This window comes from Macaca thibetana, chromosome 2, assembly GCF_024542745.1.
Source record: "Macaca thibetana thibetana isolate TM-01 chromosome 2, ASM2454274v1, whole genome shotgun sequence".
In the NCBI taxonomy this organism is placed as follows: Eukaryota; Metazoa; Chordata; class Mammalia; order Primates; family Cercopithecidae; genus Macaca; species Macaca thibetana.
Window position 1 is genome coordinate 88129145 of NC_065579.1, and position 21310 is coordinate 88150454.

The window sequence follows — 21310 nt, forward strand, 5'->3', positions numbered from 1 at the left end:
GGAAGGCTTCACTCCCGAGACCCGCACAACTGAAGAGACCAAGGGGTTACAGGCTGACGGAGCTATCGTGCACACCCTCCCACCCCAGCAGAAGTGGGTAGTTGGCACTGCAGCGATGCCAAGGCCGGTTGTTTGGGGGTGGGAGGAGGTCGCTGCAGTGATGAAGAATCCCTGCTTGGCGTGAGTGGTCACTGAAGTGGCTGCATGAACTAAAAGTACCTGCAGGGATGGGGGAGGTTTTCTGCGGTGATGAAGAGCACTTTGCAAAGGAAAGGGGCTGGCTTCTTGCGGGAAGAGTCCTGCGGTGACGGTGATGGGGGGCTGAGGTTCGCTGCAGTCAGGAGGGAGGGTCTCTGGAGCGATGGGAAGCCACCCAGGGCAGGGGGTGGGGTGGGCTGGGGAATGGGATGCCGTCCCATTGGATAGCTGGGGTCGCGGCAGTGCGGGTGGCACTTGCAGGACGCCTTATTCCTGAAGAATGGAAAGGGTGGGGTCTCTGAGGCCTCGGTCCCGCAGTGACGGGGATCCGTGCGGCGGCGGGAACGCGGTCCCTGCACTGCGGTGCCCAGTCTGGCTCGGGCTGCCGCGGCTGGCGCGGAGGCGGTACCTCGCCCGAGGGAGGGGGGAGCGCCAGCCCCGCCGCAGCAGCAGCAGGCGGGGCTACGGCAGGCTGGAGGGGCGGCCTCTCAGAACCGGGGCGGGACCACCGCCGGCAGGGCCCGCGCCCCTGCGGGGACTCAGAGCCGCTGCAGCCAGAGTCGCTAGCTGGCGGCCGGCAGGTGCCGGGACCCAGGGCCACCCGGGACGCAGAGGCGGCACTAACCACACGGATCCCGTGGGCGCCTAGAAATCGCGGAGGACGCGACGGTGAGGCTGAGGCTGCCACTGGGAGGGGGGCGATCCCCAGAGCCAGCCCGCGGCATCCCCAGCGCGGGCCGCGGCGACTGCAGGTGCCCCCTCCTCCCACATTAGCTCTGCCGGGGTGGGAAGCGATGCCCTGGCGGCTCCCATGGACTCTCCCCTGGCCCGACACCTCTCCCGGGCTTGCCTCCCGAAGAACCCCTCTTTTCGCTTTCCCAGCTCGTTCTTCCCACCCTTAACCCCTCCACTCCAGCCAGCACCCCGGATGAGGCACCAGGGAGAGAAAGACCGAGGCCCTTTCGGCGCCCCCTCCACCCTGCCCCCGCCGTCCCTCGCCGGGCCAGAGGCCTCGGGGGGGTGGAATTCAGACCCTTTAAACCTCCGCCCTCCCGGAGCATCTTCCATCTCCACCCGCGCCGCTTCCGACAGCTGGCGGCCGCGGGGAGCCCCGGGGGGCCGGCAGGTACGGGGGTGGCAGCGAGGTTGGGAGCGGGCTGTGGAACAGCTGTGACCGCCCCCACCCCCGGGGGAGCCTCGGCGGGACTGCTGGGCGCCCGAGCGCGCGTTAATCATTAACCCTCCGCGGCCCGGCTGACCAGGTAACGCGTGAGGATGCCCCCCTCGTCTCCACACCCTCCGCCCCCTTATCTCCCCCGCCACCTGTCGCCCGCAGGAGCCCCCGCTCGGCCTCACGCCCCGACAGGCCCCGTCCGGGCGTTGGAGTGAGACTCTCGCGCTGGCCTCGGCGCGGGGTGGGCGCCCCGTCACCTTGCGCCCAGCTCCCCGGGCCGGTTCGCGTAGGGCCGGCCTCCCGGCGCCATGCCCGGCCTGTACTGCCCCTCCAGCTGGACGCCGCTGCCGCTCACGGACTCCTGGGTCCGGGCCTGCGCCAATGGCCCCTGCCTCAGCGTGCGGGCCCGGCTCACCTACCGCAACCCGCAGCCGCACCCGGTGGACGGTGAGGCCCGGGTGGGGCGCGGGCGGGGCGGGGGGTGAACCGGGCGGGGTCCGACGCCACCTCCCGCCGCCCTCCGCAGGCGTGTTCGTGTACCCGCTGGCCGAGGCCGAGGTGGTGTCCGGCTTCGAGGCCGAGGCCGCCGGACGGCGCGTCTCCTTCCAGCTGCAGAGCCGGCGCCGCTCGCAGGCCGCCTGCTGCCGCGCTCTGGGCCCCGGGTTAGGGACCCCGACGCCCCGCCGCTGCGCGCAGGGTGAGTCCGACGCTCCCGCACCTGCGCTCCTGAAGGCCCGGCGCAGCTCAGGCTCCCGCACCCGCTCGGCCTACGCCCGTCCCCCGCCTTCCTCCAGGCTCTGCCTTGTGCATTCATTGGCTCATCCTCGTATTCAACAGTCGTGGGCTGGGCACCTGACCTGTGCCAGGTGCTGGGAGAACATGACCCTGAGGTTCACAGCCAGGGAGACAGACACAGCAGGCAGCACAGGGCTTGCGGGGGCGCCAGCAGCCCTTACAGCCCAGGAGACGGGTCTCTCTAGGGGGCTGCAAAGGGAGCCTTCTCCCCAGCTGGTCCCCTCCGCCCCCTTACTTTTTTAGGCTGCACACCTCAGCCAGGTCCCGCGTGGGCCAGTGGATCAAGTGTAGACTCCTGTGCCTAGCAGCCAAGGCCCTCAGTCTCACCCCATTCCATCCCTCTCCCCGCGATCCCACACACCAGGTACCACCGCCACTGGCCACACTGACTGACAAGTCCCTTCCTACCTCTGTGCTCTGTCTTCCCATCTTCTATTGAGCAAATTCCTACTTGTCCTTTAAAATCCACTAAACGTCACACCTTGGGAAACTCTCCCTGACTCCCCCACAAATAATTAGCTGCACTGTTTCCTGGCTCCCCAGCCTTTTGTGCCCCCTCCATTATGGCACTTACAGGGGGAGTCATTGTCACAGATCTGCCTGTCTGTCTCCCCGCTGGAGCATCTCCAAATCCCAGCACCTCACACAGAACCTGGCACTACGAGACCCAGCGAGTGCCTGGGGAAGGGACAGAAGCCCAGCCCTGTGCTGTGCGCTGTGTTTGCACCTGGTTCTTTCATTGATTCATTCATACATGCCTTTGATTCCTGCCCATGGGATTTACAATCCAGGTAAGAAGAGGAACAGAATCTGGTGGTGTTGAGAGCTGGCATAAGCCCAGCAGGTTGGGAGGCTCATGGTTAGAGGCTAGAGTGAGCTCTGGGGTGAGGCCCCAGGAATGTTCTAGAAGGAGGGAGAGCCAGCATTTGTCTGCAAGAAAGGGTAGGACTCAGTTAGGTGGAAGGTAGGGGCAACAGTATAAGCAAATGCTTATAAGTAGGTTATAGTGGGTAATGACAATAAAATGCCTCATGTTTACAGTGATTTACAGTTTACAATTGCTAGTATCACCTCATTTGAATCCTGAGTAGTGGGTAATGCTGGCTTCTTCCTGTTATGAGGGATGGAAGGGCGATAATCCCCCTCCCTCCTGTTATGGGGGTTGAAAGTCATAGCTGGGGTCACTGACTTACATGTTGGGTGCTTTGCATACCTCATTTGTTCCTCCCCACAATCACAGAGTTATTATGATCCCCACTTTATGGATGAGGAAACAGGCTCCTCAGAACAAGACAGTTGCCAAAGGACTCAATTAGAGGTCACAGAGCTGATATTTAAAACCTGATGCTGTGCTCTCTCCACTATGTCAATTGGCTGGAATGGAAGCCCCTTTCTTTCTCTCTTTCCATCTTTTTCTTCCCTTCAGTTATTCAGCAAGTATTTACTGAAAGGATGAACAATTGGTCATTGTGAGGAAGTGAGGTACAGTAGGGCTGTGAAGGTGGGCTGGGGCCAGACCACGTCGGTGGTGTACACAGCTGCCACTGTACATGGCTGGTCATTATTCCTTTAGCAGCCCCACGAGTCCCCAAAGAAACCTAGGAGCTAAATAAAACAGTGTGTGCAGTGTGCAAATGGAGCTTTATGTCCTCTAGCCTGCTTCCTGCTTCTTTGTTCCTCCTGCCTGGGAGGAGTAGATAATTCTGGAGCCACCTTAGTGGGCAATGGGGGAGCTCCTGATGGTTCATGAGCAGGAGATTTATGAGCAGAGTGGGGTCCCAGGCTACAGGGAGATGTCTATCCACAAGGGATGGTGGCCAAGGGCTGAATGGAAAGAGGCAGGCAGAGGGAGAGGGGCAGAGGGTGTGGGTATTCCCAGGGCCTTGAGAGTGGACATGGCCCCTTCTCTTCAGCCTTCCATTAGCAAGGATGTCACTGAGCTCTTGCCTGATGACAGCCAGATCTTTCCACAGTTAGTCTGCCTCTCCTGCTATCATTCATCTCATGCCTCCATCCTGTGTCACCAATGCATTAGCCTAGTGCCAACACGCAAAGTCCCCTTTGCCCAGGCTCCCTGACCCGATGCCTGCTCCCACCTCTAGCTTCCTCCCTCTTCTCTGCTCCCAGCGTGCTCTGACCCCATTTCTCACCCATCATAGGTCATCTTGTCTTGGATCTGGCCCAGGCCCGGTCCACGTTGGTGCTGCCCACAGGCCTTATCGCCGCGGCTGGCACCATGACAGTGACCCTGCACAGCAGCCGGGAGCTGCCCTCAAGGCCTGACGGGGTGCTGCATGTGGCCCTGCCCACTGTGCTCACCCCACTGGCCCCGCCAGGCCCGCTGGGGCCCCCCAGGCCTCCGGGGCTCTGTGACGACAGGTTGGGCCTATGGTGATTCTCTTCGTCCCTCCCTCGGCTTCTCTGGGTCTAGTGCGGGTGAGGGGGCATTGGTAGGGTACCCCAGGGGATGGGAAGGGTGAGGAAGGGCTGGGGCCAGTCAGCCGGAGGGGTTAGGGGCCTTCACGGTGGCCCAGTGACCCTCCTCGTGCTCCCTTCCAGCCCCACCAGCTGCTTCGGGGTGGGCAGCCCTCAGGAAGAAGGACTGGCGTGGGAGGAGCCAGCTGCCCCTCAGGACGTGTTCTCAGGCCCTGCCCGATGCCCTGCCCCATATACCTTCTCCTTCGAGATGCTGGTGACTGGGCCATGCCTGCTTGCAGGTGGGTGCATCTGGCTGGCCTGCCCTCTTTTCAGATGCCCACTCCTCCCAGTGTAGTGACTGGAAAGGAAATAAGGCTCAGGGATAGGAGGGACACAGGACAAAAAGACAGGGAGCCAAGCCTCAAGAACATCTGGGTTAGCAGTGGGAGCATCCCCTGGTCACCTCTACCTAACACACACACCCCTAATTTTATCAAGGTAATTTATTTATATCTCATCTCACCCACCAGTGGGAAGAGAGATACTACAATGGGACCAGTACCCGTGAGGAAGTAGCTTTTCCTTATGCAGAAGGTGGGGGGTGGATGCTAAATCAGCACCTGGCTGATGCATGACTCTTCAACCAGCCAGAAACCCAGCTGGAATCTACTTCCCTGCCCATGAAAGCAGGCACATCCTCCCTCGTCCATCTGACCCCTATAGATCAGACTCTGAGAGCTGACTGAATCAGCCATGACCCCTGCCAACAGTTGCTGTCCTTGGGAAGGTGTGATGGCTGCATCTCCCCTTCCTGCCTCTGTGTCCCTTAGGCCTGGAGAGCCCCTCTCATGCCCTGCGGGCAGATGCCCCCCCTCATGCCAGCTCTGCAGCCACCATCTGTGTCACACTGGCAGAGGGCCACCACTGTGACCGGGCCTTGGAGATCCTGCTACACCCCAGTGGTGAGAGACTGGGACACACCGTGGGTCACCCCTGACTTGCTTCTGTATGAATGGGGGAAGCATTTCTCAAGTACAGGTTTCTGGGCCCCAGCCAGATGGACTGAGTCATCTGTGAGGGCGGAGCCTGTGGTGTAGGAAGGCTGGACCTGCAGGCTCCTCCCAGACAGTGAAACTGGGCACTTGGGGTCCAGAGGCAGGGACTTCCTTGACAGAATTGTGTCCTCTCCTCTCAGAGCCCCATCAGCCACACCTGATGCTGGAGGGCGGCAGCCTGAGCTCAGCAGAATATGAGGCCCGGGTAAGGGCCCGCCGAGATTTCCAGAGGCTACAGCGAAGGGACAGTGATGGGGACCGGCAGGTACTGCCATAGGAGCCTGGCCTGGCCCCCGGCCTTGGCTGCATTTGTGCACAAGGAGCAGGCAAGCAGGCTCACATTGGGATGGGCACGGGGAGGCCTCTTTCTCAGCAAGATCTCTACACAGCTGCCACCCCCCATCACAGAGGGCAGATGAGTACTGTCACTGGAGGGCCGATGTGAATCTTTCTGGGGTGTGTCTCAGAGGATGGAGGCTAGGTCTGATATAAACAGAGGACAGCCACCAGCCTTTGCCCCTGCCTTTATTCTAATTACTACAAAAAGATGTCCCCTCTGGGTGGATCAGACAGAAAAAGGCCCCAGAACCAGTCCCACTGCCCAGCCTCAACAAAGTAGCACTAAGCCTTGCCCAGGCTGATTTGGGACTCCCCTGCTCAGGTGTGGTTCCTGCAGCGACGCTTCCACAAGGACATCCTGCTGAACCCTGTGCTGGTGCTGAGCTTCTGCCCGGACCTGAGCTCCAAGCCCGGACACCTGGGGACAGCTACTCGGGAGCTACTCTTCCTGTTGGATGGCAGCAGCGCGGCACACAAGGCCCGTGCGGGTGTGGTGTGGGCAGGCCTGGGGGTGGGGTGGGGCAGTAGGTCTGTGGTGGGCTGGGGGCAGCCTCTTGAAGCCAGGAGTTACCTTGTTGCTTCAAACACCATCTTCCAAAGAGGAAGCAGATGGCAACTCCTCAGGGGATTCCTGTAGAGAGCAGCCTTGCTGCAACCGCCAAACAGACACTGTCACGCTCTCTTGCTCATATTCACGCACACACATGTCTCTCCAGGATTCCAAGAGCCTCTCATACATAGACTCGCACTCAGTCACAGGGAGTCACTCCAATCACGGGGAGACTCAAGTTTCATGTATACCTCCAGAGTCCCACACACAGTCTCTCACACACACTCGGGGACTCACTGGCACAGAGGCTTTCCCTAACATCCAGGACCTCTCCCAGGTTACCACAGCCTCTCATTTGAATCACAGCCTGGATAAGGCAGCGATCTGGCTTCCCTTGCTCTCTATCAGGGCCCATGGGGCCGGCCTCATGCCGCCCTCCCTGGCTGTCCACAGGATGCCATTGTTTTGGCTGTGAAGTCCCTCCCGCCTCAGACGCTTATCAACCTGGCCGTGTTTGGGACGTTGGTGCAGCCACTCTTCCCAGAGAGCCGGCCTTGCAGTGATGTGAGTGTGGTCCAGGGATTCTGGGGGTCTTACATAGAAGTTTCATCCCAGTGCGTCCCAGCCTGTGCCTTCTCTCTCCAGGACGCTGTGCAGCTGATCTGTGAGAGCATTGAGACCCTGAAGATTCCAAGCGGGCCTCCAGACGTGCTGGCTGCTCTGGACTGGGCCATGGGGCAGCCCCAGCACAGGGCCTACCCTCGGCAGCTGTTCCTGCTCACTGCTGCCTCACCCATGGCTGCCACTACCCACCGAACCCTGGAGCTCATGAGGTGGCACAGGGGGACAGCCAGGTATGGGATGGGCAGAGCCAGATGCCTAAGATTGAGCCCCCACAAGGGGCTCCTGAAGATCACAGCTGCTTCCTTTCCCTCATCAGATGCTTCTCCTTTGGGCTGGGGCCCACCTGCCACCAGCTGCTCCAGGGTTTATCTGCCCTCAGCAGGGGCCAGGCCTACTTCCTGAGGCCTGGGCAGAGGCTGCAGCCCATGGTGAGCTTGAGCCTGGGCCCTGTTCCCTACACCTGAAAGCTTTTCTTCCAAGTTACACATCAAGTCTGAAACAGAACTCAGGCAGGCCATGGGGGCTCCTGGCGCCCTCACCAGGCCTTCTCCCCACTGCACCAGGGAAGAGCTGTCGGTGCTGTGAAGGCCAAAGGTGTCGGGACACTGTCTCTGACCACCCTCTGAATCTCATTTAGTCCTGGAACTGAGCCTCATCTTCACAGTCCTGCCCCATCCATGTGGCAAAGCTCAGGCCAGGAGACAGACCAAATCCTGAGAACTGAGCACTCAGGCCCCCTGCTTGCTCCTACCCTCATTCCTTCTCCTGACCCCAGCCTGAACCTGTGCCCCATCAGCTCAGGGGCTGGGCAGATGGCATCAAGGGAAGGGCAGCCTTCCTCCTGTGTCTGGCTGTATGACACCTCTTTCCCTCCCATGTCCTCCCTCTGGCCACCCCACAGCTGGTGCAGGCTCTGCGGAAGGCACTGGAGCCTGCCCTGAGTGATATCTCTGTGGACTGGTTTGTGCCCGACACCGTGGAGGCACTGCTGACCCCCCGGGAGATCCCAGCACTCTACCCTGGGGACCAGCTCCTCGGTTACTGCTCACTCTTCAGGGTGGATGGCTTCCGGCCCCGCCCACCAGGGGTAGGCCTGGGCTAGGGTATGGTAGGGGGGCTAGGGTGTGGTAGGGGGGCCTGGGATGGCTGAAGTCCCCGCATCTCTTCCAAACCCTTTTTCCATTCTCTGTGCCTCTCTCTACCAAGCTCCTCTACTATCCCCTAGGGCTCCACAGAGATCACACTGGGTCCCCCAAGATGACCACACCCTGCCGCCTTCATGGGGTCTTCCACTGAGTTGTCCTGCAAAGTGTTGCCCCTGATTTTTTACCCAAGGTCATTAAAGCACACAGCCACAGAAAACAGCACCCGCATTTGCTATGAGGTTTCTGTCAAGGCTTGCTCAAGGCTTCACATAGTTCCCTACAGAAAGCACCAGCCAATGTATTTTCTGGGACACGCAGTTATGGATGAGCATAACCTAGGCGCAATCTCTAATCCCAGCTCTGTCACTTGCCAGCCATTTGATTTGAGCAAGTCACTTCACCTCACTGACCCATTTCCTCATATGGAAATGATGTTGTTCACAGGTGGCTGTCATCAGGGGTCATAAAGTGAGTAGTCTTGGCAGGACACTTGACACAGTAGGAGCTGGAGACATGGTAGTTATTTTTTAATGAAAAGCCTTATCTCTTTAGAAGAACTATGCATACTTCCTCCTTTTTGATCATGAGAGCTGTATAATAGACTTTTTTTTTTTTTTTTTTTTTTTTTTTTTTTTTTTTTTTTTGCCTGGCTGCCAGGGAGCTCAGGGCCAAACTTAAAGCTCAGCTTCCCAGCAGCTCTATTAAGCCTTACGGTGAACATGTTTGCTTCCTCCTTCTTTAGTATTGGTCTTTTGTTTCTGGTTTATTAGCTTTGTTGCCTCTTGCTATAAGCCATCTAAAAATCCTGTTTGGAAAGAGGTAGCATATAACTGCAGCTAATTTTTTCCCAATAATACTCTCTCTAGGGCCAAGAGCCTGGCTGGCAGAGCTTGGGTGGGTCCGTGTTTCCATCCCCAGAAGAGGCCCCATCTGCTGCCAGCCCTGGCACTGAGCCCACTGGCACCTCGGAGCCACTGGGAACAGGCACCGTGTCAGCAGAACTGTCCAGCCCATGGGCTGCCGGGGACTTGGAGCGGAGTGAGTGCCCAGGTGTATGTGTGTGGCTATGTTGGAGTGGGTACTGGGAGGGGTCAGGGCTGGGGTCCATTCTACTGCCTCCCAGCAGGTACTGATGCTCTGACAGACCCAGTCACGGATCCTGGACCCAACCCCTCCTCTGACACAGCCATATGGCGCCGCATCTTCCAGTCCTCGTACATTCGGGAGCAGTATGTGCTCACCCACTGCTCTGCCAGCCCCGAGCCAGGCCCAGGCTCCACAGGCAGCAGTGAGTCCCCAGGCTCCCAGGGCCCTGGCTCCCCCGAAAGTAGTGCTCCCCTGGAGCCCCCTTCTCAGCAAGGTTGCCGCAGTCTGGCCTGGGGAGAACCTGCAGGCTCCCGCTCCTGTCCCCTGCCTGCACCCACACCGGCTCCATTCAAGGTATGATCCAACCCACATTCATTCACCTTGTATCCAGCAAATATTTATTTACCACCTGCTGTGTGCCAGACATTATGTGGAGCTTACTATTAAGTCTAGCTAGAGAGAAAGGTGGGTAAATCCCCAATGATAATACCATGTAACAACCAGTGATGAGCACAAGGACATGTATTATGGGGGCTTAAAGTCAGGGTGACTAACTCCGCTTGAGGGACTCAGGAAAGTCAGAGCCATATCTGGAAGAATAAGCACAAGGTAGTCATGCAGAGAGGGAGAAGACATAAACAAAAACAGAGACAAGCAACAACCACAAGTGGGAAATAGGAAGTGGAGTGGGATGACACTGGGAAGGGGCCAAGGCCAGAGGTCATTATAGGCCATAAGGAACTTGGCCTTTCTCCTCAAGGTGGTGAGTGGCCACCCAGGGTTTCAGACAAGGGGCATGGGCCAGCTGTGCACCCATGTATGATGGTCAGGGGTTCTGCATTCCTTGACCAGTGGCCCCCATATCTCACATTGCAGGTGGGGGCCTTGAGTACTGAGGTGCTGGGCCGTCAGCACAGAGCGGCTCTGGCTGGCCGAAGCCTCTCTTCACCTCCAGGCCGGGCAAACCAAGTCCCCGGCCGACCTCGGAAACCCTCTTTGGGTGCAATACTAGATGGCCCAAGTCCTGAGCCAGGCCAACAATTGGGACAAGGCCTGGATGACTCAGGTAAGTGTTGGATGGGGAGCTGGTTTCCCTGACACCAAGGAGGCCTTGGGGAGGTAAATCCCAGAGGACCACTCTGCTCATGCCCCTGTCTTGCCTTCCCAGGAAGCCTGCTCTCCCCAGCCCCCATGGACTGGGACATGCTGATGGAACCACCCTTCTTATTCACGGCTGTGCCTCCCAGTGGGGAGCCGGCCCCTCCGGCAGTGCCTCCCCAGGCTCCACGCTGCCATGTGGTGATCCGGGGCCTGTGTGGGGAGCAGCCTATGTGCTGGGAGGTGGGTGTTGGGCTGGAGACACTGTGGGGACCTGGAGATGGCTCACAGCCTCCCTCACCTCCTGTAAGAGAAGCTGCTTGGGACCAAGCACTCCATCGGCTGACAGCAGCCTCTGTGGTCCGGGACAATGAGCAGCTGGCCCTCCGAGGAGGGGCCGAGACCACAGCAGACCGGGGTGAGTGGCTCATGGGTCCAGTCAGGGCCCAAAGGCATGGGCTAAAAGCAGCAAAGGTAGAGGTCTGTGTGTTTGGTCACTCTCCATACCTCACTTTCATCACAAAGGATTTGAGGCTCATGACAGACAAGATAAAAAATTAAGCAGGGCAATGGGAAAAAGTAAAAATAAAAGGAAACTGAGAATGAGGTTATATTATATTAAAGGTGCATGCTGTGAGGTGATACACTCTTGCAAGGATCGGATCCAGGACTGACAAGCTTCCTAGCAGCCAGCTCAGAGGGCAATGTGATCCTGTAATGATTCAGAGCACCCACACATTAAAACAAATCTTTGTCATTTAGGAAAATACTTAGAGTTCATTTCCTCAGTTGCACTAGCCACAGCTGAAGTACTCAATAGTCTTATGTGACTAGTGGCTACCACACTGGATCACGAAGAGAGAATATTCCCAAGTTCTGTTAGTGCAGAAATAGGTGGAAGAAAAGGTGCTTCCTCTGGGTGGTGTCCAGAGTGCTGAATTCTGGGCAGCCAGGGGGCCCTTGTTCTGCTACGGGTTGAAGGTTCAGCCTGACCACTTCTTGTCAAAGTCGGGGAGTCTGAGCTGGTTCTGGGCCTAGCAAGGCAATCTACTCTGTTCAAGTCGATAGAGGGAGAAGCTGGGGAGAATACTGCAATTTTTTCTATGAGCCCTCTGTAGAGGGTGGGTGGTAAGGGTTCCACAGACCGCTCCTTGGTTCCACAGGCCATGCCCGGAGGTGCTGGCTTCGAGCCCTTCAGACAAGTAAGGTCAGCTCTGCCCCTTCCTGCTTCACTTGCCCTGTAGCTGTGGATGCTACCACTAGGGAGGTCCTGCCTGGGGTCCTGCAGGTGTGCAGCTCAGGTAGGGGCCTCTTCTGGTGACCTCTCAGGTGCAGCTCTCACCTCACTGGCCACTCTCCTGGACAAACCTGACTCCTGTCCCCTGTGCCCCTGCAGAGCCAGCTGAGCCCCCAGGAACCCCTCCTGCCGCTCACAGCCGTCTAGATGCAGCTCCTCTGCCTACTGTTGTCTACTCTAAAGGTAGGGAAAGGGTAGGGGCACTTGGACTTAGAGACCACCCGCTGGCACTGATGATCCCCACTGCAGGACTTCAGGGAGGCTCTCCAGCAGGCGCCTGGGACTCGGACGGAAATGGCAACTCCAAGTGTGCTTTGGGGGACGCTGCCACTCCCATGGAAGGTCCTCGCTGCCCACCTCCCCGTTCTCCCTCTCGGCTTAGCCTGGGCCGCCGTCACAAACTCTGTAGACCTGACCTGGGCCAGGCCAACAACAGTGAAGGCATCGACCATGACTACCTGCCCCTGGTGAGGACTCGGGAGGTGGAGGGTGGCGCCGCCGGGGCCAGGCGCTGTCTAAGCTCGCTTCTCCCCCCACCTCCTCTCTCCTCAGGTGCGGCTGCAGGAGGCACCAGGCTCCTTCCGCCTGGACGCGCCCTTCTGTGCCGCCGTGCGCATCTCGCAGGAGCGCCTCTGCCGCGCCTCCCCCTTTGCCGTGCACCGTGCCAGCCTCAGCCCCACCTCGGCCTCATTGCCCTGGGCACTTCTAGGCCCTGGTGTTGGTCAGGGTGACAGTGCCACAGCCTCCTGCAGCCCGTCCCCCAGCTCGGGCTCCGAGGGTCCGGGCCAGGTGGACAGTGGGCGGGGCTCAGATACCGAGGCCTCGGAGGGGGCGGAAGGGCTGGGCGGCACCGACCTGCGGGGCCGGACCTGGGCCACTGCCGTGGCGCTCGCCTGGCTAGAGCACCGATGCGCTGCTGCCTTTGGCGAGTGGGAACTGACAGCAGCCAAGGCTGATTGCTGGCTGCGGGCCCAGCACTTGCCTGACGGCCTTGATCTGGCCGCCCTCAAGGCCGCAGCCCGGGGGCTCTTCCTGCTACTGCGCCACTGGGACCAGAACCTGCAGCTACACCTGCTGTGCTACAGCCCAGCAAACGTGTGAAGGCTGCCCGCTGCTGCTTGGGTTGGCGCCCCACCCAACACACTAGACACTGCCGCCCAGGACTGGCCTCTTGGTGCTGGGAAGGTGTAGGCTGGTGCCAGCCTGTCCCCCACTGCTTCCTACTCCCTCCCTAGAGCCCTCTTGCCCCCACAAGAAGTGCCTGCCTGTGCTCTCTCCCGCTCCTCCCACCCCACACACCCTCCCCTCCATCCTCTGAGCTCCCTGCAGCACAGTGGAAGGGGAGAGAGCCACAGTCCCCAAATCCTATGCAATAAAGTGCCTCTTAGGACTGCTTGAGTGAATTATTTATCTGTCCCACACATGTCCCTCACAGCCTGGACCAGGCATCAGTTGCCCCTACCTCCAAGTAGGTTGCACAGAGGTGGACTTAGCAAGGTTTATTTGGAAGGGCACAGAGTCCATCCCACCCCAGGTCCTGAGAGTGGACTGGAGGGAAAGGGGTGGATTTCAGTGAGCTTTCTTGCTGTGTTGGGTGCTCTTGGGGAAAGGCTGCAGGCCCAGCCAGAGCTGCAGCAGGATGACAGCATGGCATACATGCAGGGCAGCAGAGCTGCAGGATGTGGAGGGGTATGTGTTCCAGGAGAGCTCGATGAGCCCCAGCACCAACAACCTGGAGATGAGAAACAGGCTCCACGTTTTATCCAGTTTCAAGGCCTGCAGACCAGCAGCATGCCCTAGACATAAACCCCCAACAGGAACTCCCTATCCCTTCCCACTCCCCAGATTGTCCCAGCTGGTACCTGAGCAGGTGTGTGAGCCAGCGTGCAGGCGTGGCCCACAGGAGGTAGGGCAGTGTGTGGAAATACCAGACATAGAACTGGTAGTGGAGGGAGCGGCTGAAGCAGATGCCAATGAAGTTGGAGGTGAAGAGGGTAGAAACAATCTGTATGCGGCGGTCAAGGCCAAGGGCAGGAGTGTGTGAGTTGGGGGCTATCCCAAAACAGAGGGGCAATAGTTTTTAGGTCACATAGCCCCCCGGCTCTGCCATTCCTTGATGCATGCCTTTGGACAAGTTTATTAACCTCTCTGGATCTGCTTCTCAACCGAATATGGAATATGGAGAGTAATACCTAGGGCCATAAGGCCTTGTAGGTTTGAACCCCTAACGTACTGGCTGTGTGACCTTGGTAAGTTACTTAACCTCATGAAGTCTTATTTTTTCCATCTGTAAAGGAAAATAGTAAATGTAAGTGTACCTCCCTATCTCGGAGTCTCTTGTGAGCTTTAAATGTTAGAACATATGTGAATCTCTTATGATAGTACCAGGGAGAGGTACTTGTAAGAGTAGCTCGTATTTAGAATTAAGAATCAAATATACGGCCGGGCGCGGTGGCTCAAGCCTGTAATCCCAGCACTTTGGGAGGCCGAGACGGGTGGATCACGAGGTCAGGAGATCGAGACCAACCTGGTGAACATGGTGAAACCCCGTCTCTACTAAAAAATACAAAAAACTAGCCGGGCGAGGTGGCGGCGCCTGTAGTCCCAGCTACTCGGGAGGCTGAGGCAGGAGAATGGCGTGAACCCGGGAGGCGGAGCTTGCAGTGAGCTGAGATCCGGCCACTGCAACTCCAGCCCGGGAGACAGAGCGAGACTCCGTCTCAAAAAAAAAAAAAAAAAAAAAAAAAAGAATCAAATATACCTCAATATGTGAAGTGCTCAGCACAGTGGTGCAGAATAGGACTTCTATGATTGGGGTCCCCTTTCCTCACCCAGGTCACCAGCTGTCAGGGGATACCTGACCAGGACTCTGTCAGCACCTAGAGAGGGCAAGACTTACCTTCCCACAATTTAAAGGATATGGTTAGGTGTAAGGGGCTGGGGTGGAACCTTCCTTTTGGAGGGATCCCTCAGGAGCGACAAGATACTTTCTCCTGTCCTGGGGAAAAGCCATTCAGACAGTTATCAAGCCCCTATTGTGAGTCAAACTCTAGACTCACCCCATGAGTTTAACTGACACTTCCCCCAAGCAGCCCCTAAGGCTTAGGCCCTTCACTCCTTCCCCCAACTCTGCTCACGGCACTACCACCTTTTCTCACCTGTGCCACCTGCAGAGGGCAAACAGAAGGAGCAGGGTGAGGTGGGCAGCCAACAGGGCCAGGTGGAAGGCTCGATGCAGGAAGAGAGCCTCCGGGAGGAAGCGCCAGTTCACTGTCCAGCGGAACAGAAACTGGCGGCCAAGGTCAAAGGAGCGGGACAGGTAGCCGATGGGGTTCTCCAGCAGGAAGGGCAGCCCCAGCACCACCTGAGGGTCGGTGTGATGTCAGCAGAGCTGCCAAGGCCCGTTCCCAATGACCAGCCTTCACGCTACTCATTGAGGGGTGTGGGACTGGGATGTAGGCCTCAGAGGTTCCCCAATTCCCACCAGAAATAGCAGGAAAACCACGCCCCCTCCCCCCACCTCAGGCCAGGGCCTGGGGCCAAAGAAGCTCAGGAGGGAAGTCATAACAATGCTTTAAGGTGTGGATTCACCAAGTCATAAATGGGCAGAGCAAGGAAAGCTCTCAGAAGCCAGGCAGGGTGGCTCATGCCCGTAATCCCAGCACTTTGGGAGGCCAAGGCAGGAGGATTGCTTGAACCCAGGAATTTGAGACCAGCCTGGGCAACCCAGCAAGAACCCATCTCAAAACTTAAAATTACAGGCGGGCGGGTCACAAGGTCAGGAGATTGAGACCATCCTGGTGAACACAGTGAAACCCTGTCTCTACTGAAAATATAAAAAAATTAGCTGGGCGCGGTGGCAGGCGCCTGTAGTCCCAGCTGCTAGGGAGGCTGAGGCAGGAGAATGGCGTGAACCCAGGAGGCGGCAGAGCTTGCAGTGAGCAGAGATGGCGCCACTGCACTCCAGCCTGGGCGACAGAGCAAGACTCCGTCTCAAAAAAAAAACAAAAACAAAAACAAAAAACAAAAAACTTAAAATTAAAAAAATAAAAAGGCTCTCAGAGACCATCAAATGTAATACCCTATTTTACAGCTATGGAAACTATAGCCTAGAGATAGTAGCTTCCTAGCTCAGGATCAACTCCAAAACCCTGTCTCTTGGCTTTGAGGGAGTCTCAAGGATAGATTCCCTCAATCAAGGCAAGTGGCTTCTCCTTGATTAGAAAGAGGAAGGGTGAGGTGGGGGTACCTGAAGGCCAGCACAGATGCCCAGCTTGGGGAGGGCCCCACGGAAGCCAAACTGCGTGAGGAGAAGAAACAGTAACCCAGGGGCGAAGAGGAGCACATTCATCTTCACAGAGACTGCCAGGCTGGGGTAAGCAGGGGAGAGGAAGGGTGGAGATCAGCTCCAGGGCCGTGCACACAACACCCAAAGACATACCTCCCACCATCACCACAGCAACCTCCTCCTGCCGCCACGCCAGCAAACTCCAGGATGGGACCTACACTCACAACTGTTGAAGGGAAGAGCCTGGAGTAGGCAGGGGCCAGATACATAGTCTCTATGCCTACTATATGCAAATAAGCATAAACTAAGTATTTAGAATGTGAAGGACTAATTCCAACAATGAATGCTGTCTGGGAGGAAGACAGGATGGAAAGAGGGCATGTGTGTATGTGGGGGGATGGCAGGGCAGAAACTTTCTATATATCCTGGACTGGCTTTGTAGAGCCCTGAGTGGCCCACGCTGTCTTGGCTACTCCTTTACTCCCTCTGCTGCAGGAAATTGGGAAGAGATGGAAATGCAGAAAATGAGAGAGGGGGCCAGAAGGAAGAGGTGTTGACCTGAAAAAGCAGCAGCCCCAGCCCCAGCGCTGGGCCAACAGGAAGTTGATACTGAGGAAGAGCAGCACCATAGCCACTGGGTCATTGAAGAGCCGCAGCACAAAGATGGAGTGGACACGGTAAGAGGCGCAGCACATGAAGAAAAAGACGAAGGGAGGTACCTAAAGGGTGAACACAGTAAGGAACAAGGTCAGCTCAGCAAGCCTGAGCCATCCCCACCACCCAGCCCTCCCAGGCTGGGGCCCTCTAGCCCCGGTAGCATGGATTCACCTTGCAGGTCTGGTGATAGATCAAGAAAACAAGCAGCAAGGTGGCCAGGTAGAGCACAGCAAAGATGTTCTGGGCCATGCGGATGTCAGTGCCTCGGCCAGTGGCATAGTACAGCCCCATAAAGATGTACACGAAACCAGCTGGGTACCTGGAAGATGAGAGAAAATGTGAGCCTGGGTCAGGCCACACAGACTAGTACCTAACCAGCCCCTCACATCCTCCCTGAACTTCCTGACCCCACTCACACAAGTGGTCCGGTGTCACCCTGCAGTTGGGTATAGTCATAGGTACCACTGATGACGCCTTCTACCTGGGCCATGTATGCCTTCCAGTCAATCTCTGTGTCTGGAAGAAGACAAGATGATCTGGTTACTTCTGAGTCTAGAACTTGTCTGCCACCCTCCCCATGCCTCCAGACCATCAAAACACAGACTTTCAGCCAATTCCCAGGGCTTCACTACCTCTTAATCTAACTCTTTATCTGACATTCTCTGGGTGAGCCCAGGCATCTCAAACTCAACATTTCTGTAAGTGAACTTGTGATCTTTCCTCCCATTCCAATCTGCTCCCCTTCCTGGGTTCCACAGATGTCACCACTGACCTCTTAGCTACCAGGTCACGAACCTGAGTAATATCTTTGATACTCCCTCCTCTCTCATTTCCAACCCTTCATCACCAAGTTCTGCCTGCTCCTCACCATAAATATTTCTATCTCATCCTTCTCTGCTACTACATACTTGGAGCCTAAAGTAATCTCTAGCCCCAGTGATTATATAATAGCCTGCTAATTAGGCCCCTGACTTCTACTTTTACCCTACTACGATGTATTTTCCACCTTGTGCACCAAAGAGTTCTTCCTGAAATATAAATCGTAACAGGCCTCTGCTTAAAACCTCTCAATGATTTCCCAAGACCCTTAAGATAAAGAAAACTCTGTATTATTCCCCTTTTTAGAAAGGGAGCTTAAGAATTAATTAGGTTAAGTGACTGGCTTAAGATAATTGAGCTAGGATGGTGGAGTTGGGATTGAAGCTTGCAGGGTCCTAGGTTCTTAATTATCATGCTGTCTTCTTAACAAAGCTTTCCAATTTCTTCATGATCTGGTCTCAATTTCTGCATTCCCATCTCTTACTACTCTCTTCACTTGATTTCTATACTCCAGCTCTAAAAAAATTATTTCAGTTCCTCAAAGGAACCAGGCTTTTTTTTTTTTTTTTTTTTTTGAGACAGAGTCTTACTCTGTCACCCAGGCTGGAGTGCAGTGGCACGACCTCAGCTCACTGCAACCTTCGCCTCCTGGGTTCAAGTGATTCTCCTGCCTCGGTCTCTCAAGTAGCTGGGACTACAGGTGTGTGCCACCATGCCTGGGTAATTTTTAAGTTTTGTATTTTTAGTAGAGATGCAGTTTCACCATGTTGGCCAGGCTGGTTTTTGTTGTTGTTGTTGTTTGTTTTCTTTTGAGACAGAGTCTCGCTCAGCCACCCAGGATGGAGTGCAGTGGTGCGATCTCAGCTCACCGCAACCACTATCTCCCCGGTTCAAGCAATTCTTCCGTCTCAGCCTCCCAAGTAGCTGGGATTACAGACACCTGCCATCATGCCCAGCTAATTTTTCTATTTTAGTAGACACAGGGTTTCACCATGTTGGCCAGGCTGGTCTTGAACTCCTGACCTCAGGTGATCCGCCCGCCTCGGGCTCCCAAAGTGCTTGGATTACAGGCGTAAACCACCGTGCCCAGCCAGGCTGGTCTTTAACTCCTGGCCCCAAGTGATCCGCCCACCTCAGCCTCCCAAAGTGCTGGGATTACAGGCATGAGCCACCGTGCCCACTCTAACTAGAGAGCTTCTGTTTTTTTTTTTTTGACATGGAGTCTCACTCTGTCACCCAGGCTGGAGTACAGTGGCACAATCTTGGCTCATTGCAATCTCCGCCTCCCAGGTTCAAGCGATTCTCCTGTCTCAGCCTCCCGAGTAGCTGGGATTACAGGCATGTGCCACCACCCCCGGCTAATTTTTATATTTTTAGTAGAGATGGAGTTTCACCATGTTGGCCAGGCTGGTCTCAAACTCCTGACCTCAGGAGATCACTCACCTAGGCCTACCAAAATGCTGGGATTACAGGCCTGCGCTCCCGCACCCAGCCTAACTGGATATTTTTAATAGAGGATCCTCTGCCCAGAGCACTCCTTCCCCTCACCTTTTCCTTCTTTCCTTAACTAGCTAGTTCCTACCTTCCTTCAAGGGTGGCTCTATGAAGCCTTTGCTGACTCCTCCAATCTGGTTTAAGTGACTTCCTATGCCCTTTATGGCACTCTGTCTTACTACCATGATGAATACGATGCATTATCATTGCCTGCTAACTTATTGTCCAGACCGGAGTTAGAAATGCATCTCTTATTCACCACTGTACCTCTCTCTGGTAATATAGTAAGCACTAAATAAATATTTAGTGCATATAATAAGCACTAAATAAATATTTGTTGAATTAAGAGTCTTTAGCAAGAAAGTCAAGTGCCTTAAGCCTAGAGTATAGTTTCAGCCTGGAAAAGAGTAGCCAATAGTGCCTAATGGACTCAAGTGGTCACAAAATGCCATCATTGAGAAGGGACGTTCAAAGATCACAGAACTGAATACATGGAAAAAGCTGAGATTCAGGAGGAGACCTGAGGTGTCCAAAGCCACAGAGAAAAGCAGCAACAGCAGCAATACAACAATTTTGGCTCAAATCTGACTTCTAAGCTAGTTCGCAGGCTGTAAGTTCAGTGCAGAAGGCCAATCTCTAGGGTATCCACCTCTGCCATGCGGGCAGATTAAGATCCGGTTTCTGTAGAGCAGGCTTGGAGCTCAGGTAAGGGATATGTATGGGTTTGCAATTGATGAGTGAGTGGATACAGAGTCTGGTTTTGAGTTCCAGGTCTGAGATCCAGTTTGGGTCGCGGGTTCAGGTCTCCCTCCCTCCCCTCCCCTCCCCTCCCCCTCGGCGCACTCACATGCCACCCTGTGAATGACCCAGAAGGTGATGCCCACCTCCGCCAGGCAGAGGCAGGCGGCCACCAGCAGCGTGTAGCGCGGCTCCCGCAGCAGCAGGCGCCGCTCTTGCCAGGCGCGCTGCAGCCATTGCTTGCAGAGTCCCGCTGCCTGGGCCGCGGAACCGGACCGGCCGCGTTTCCGCAGCCCAGCGGCCATCTTAACGGTGCACCGCTTGTGTGGGCCCACCACCCGCGGAAACCCGAACCTTCGACACTTAGGTTCCGCTTCCCGCGCCTGGCGTCCCACCAGGCTAAGCGCCGATCCGGGTAGCCAGTCTTCATTTACTCCACTAAAATGTAATTTTTCCTCTACATTTGTCTCCTCTGATGCACTCCACGCTCCATAGGAGCAGGAACAATGTCTTACTCCTCAGTTTATACCCAGCCCTAGGTACACTGGCGCTAATTTAGAACGAATGTCCAGAAAAGCAACATTCCTGCCTACCTCCGCTACAGTCCCTGAAGCCAACATTCTACTTCGCTTACGCTGGGAACATCTGTGTTCATGCTGTCTCTCCAGGAGGGCAAAGCCCCTGTTCGCGCCCCTCCTGCCTCTGCTTAGAGCCTTCCGGATGCTGAGAAAAATGAACCTTTCACTAATTTTCAGACTTCCTAATAAAAGTAATTCACATTGAAAATATGAGAGGACGCAGTGATGAGCCCACGTGAGTCTGACACCATGAATGCAGCTCTAGGAAATGAGTTGGCAATACAGCCGGAGGATTCAGGGTCTGGACGATGGTTTTCCCAGCCGGAGGATTCTTCAAAGAGCGCTTAGTAAAGGACGGAAGTTCCACGTGTTTGTGTTGAGCAACTGCAGGTGGTGGGCGGAGACACCAGGGCCCAGCCTTCTGCATCCTGCCGTCCGTATTGGCTGAAGGGCCGGCGGCTCTGGCAGTCCCCCGCGGTTGAGAGCATGGCTTCTTCAGGGGCCGGTAGAGCGCCGCCGGAGTTACCGGAGCGGAACTGCGGGTACCGCGAAGTCCAGTACTGGGATCAGCGCTACCAAGGCGCAGCCGATTCTGCCCCCTACGATTGGTTCGGGGACTTCTCCTCCTTCCGTGCCCTCCTAGAGCCGGAGCTGCGGCCCGAGGACCGTATCCTTGTGTTAGGTGGGTAATCCCGGCGCGGCCCCGCCAGGTAGAGCTGGCAGGACCGGCGCCGCGCGGGCTTGGCCCGGTCCGCTTTCCTCCCGCCTGTCTACCCTCTTGGAGGACGCCTGAGTTGGGACGCGAGATCCAGCTCCTTCAGAGTCCCGGCTGTATTTAGTCAAGGCAAATAGAGTAAGAGATTGTCGGTCCCGGGGCCCTCGGGAGAAAGACACCCCCTCAGGGTTTGAACGTGGGGGGTACCCAAGAAGACCGTGTCCGGACCCTCGGGAGGCAGG

The 21310-nt window shown here is 56.3% G+C and overlaps 3 protein-coding genes across 6 annotated transcripts in view; 2 read left to right on the forward strand and 1 right to left on the reverse strand.

Moving 5' to 3' along the window:
* Positions 1-1979: 1979 nt before the first annotated feature.
* VWA5B2 (von Willebrand factor A domain containing 5B2) lies at positions 1980-13169 on the forward strand. Its single transcript, XM_050780224.1, has 18 exons — positions 1980-2069; positions 4327-4546; positions 4727-4884; positions 5416-5547; positions 5781-5905; positions 6302-6457; positions 6983-7093; positions 7175-7383; positions 7470-7581; positions 8055-8240; positions 9165-9336; positions 9422-9738; positions 10261-10450; positions 10553-10900; positions 11646-11783; positions 11879-11962; positions 12029-12246; positions 12332-13169. Exons 2-18 carry the CDS (start codon positions 4404-4406, stop codon positions 12878-12880), a joined length of 3348 nt encoding a protein of 1115 aa, XP_050636181.1. The 5' UTR covers positions 1980-2069; positions 4327-4403; the 3' UTR covers positions 12881-13169.
* On the reverse strand, positions 13169-20626 carry ALG3 (ALG3 alpha-1,3- mannosyltransferase). Of its 3 annotated transcripts, none has more exons than XM_050780219.1 (9): positions 20369-20626; positions 17141-17240; positions 16896-17043; positions 16626-16786; positions 16029-16149; positions 14938-15143; positions 14700-14777; positions 13642-13785; positions 13169-13511 (listed from the first exon to the last, which is right to left on the reverse strand). In XM_050780219.1, exons 2-9 carry the CDS (start codon positions 17212-17214, stop codon positions 13349-13351), a joined length of 1095 nt encoding a protein of 364 aa, XP_050636176.1. In that variant the 5' UTR covers positions 17215-17240; positions 20369-20626; the 3' UTR covers positions 13169-13348. The 3 variants fall into 3 exon arrangements, with proteins under 3 accessions (XP_050636176.1, XP_050636174.1, XP_050636175.1); XM_050780217.1 differs by lacking the exon at positions 20369-20626 and adding an exon at positions 19885-20130; XM_050780218.1 differs by lacking the exon at positions 20369-20626 and adding an exon at positions 19922-20109.
* A 118-nt stretch (positions 20627-20744) lies between these two features.
* The window catches only part of ECE2 (endothelin converting enzyme 2), a 45178-nt gene continuing 44612 nt past the window's right edge, over positions 20745-21310 (forward strand). For both annotated transcript variants that reach the window (XM_050780214.1, XM_050780213.1), the window contains exon 1: positions 20745-21035. In XM_050780214.1, the coding sequence (XP_050636171.1) occupies positions 20840-21035 (196 nt within the window). In that variant the 5' untranslated portion in view covers positions 20745-20839. The remainder of the gene's footprint in view (positions 21036-21310) is intronic.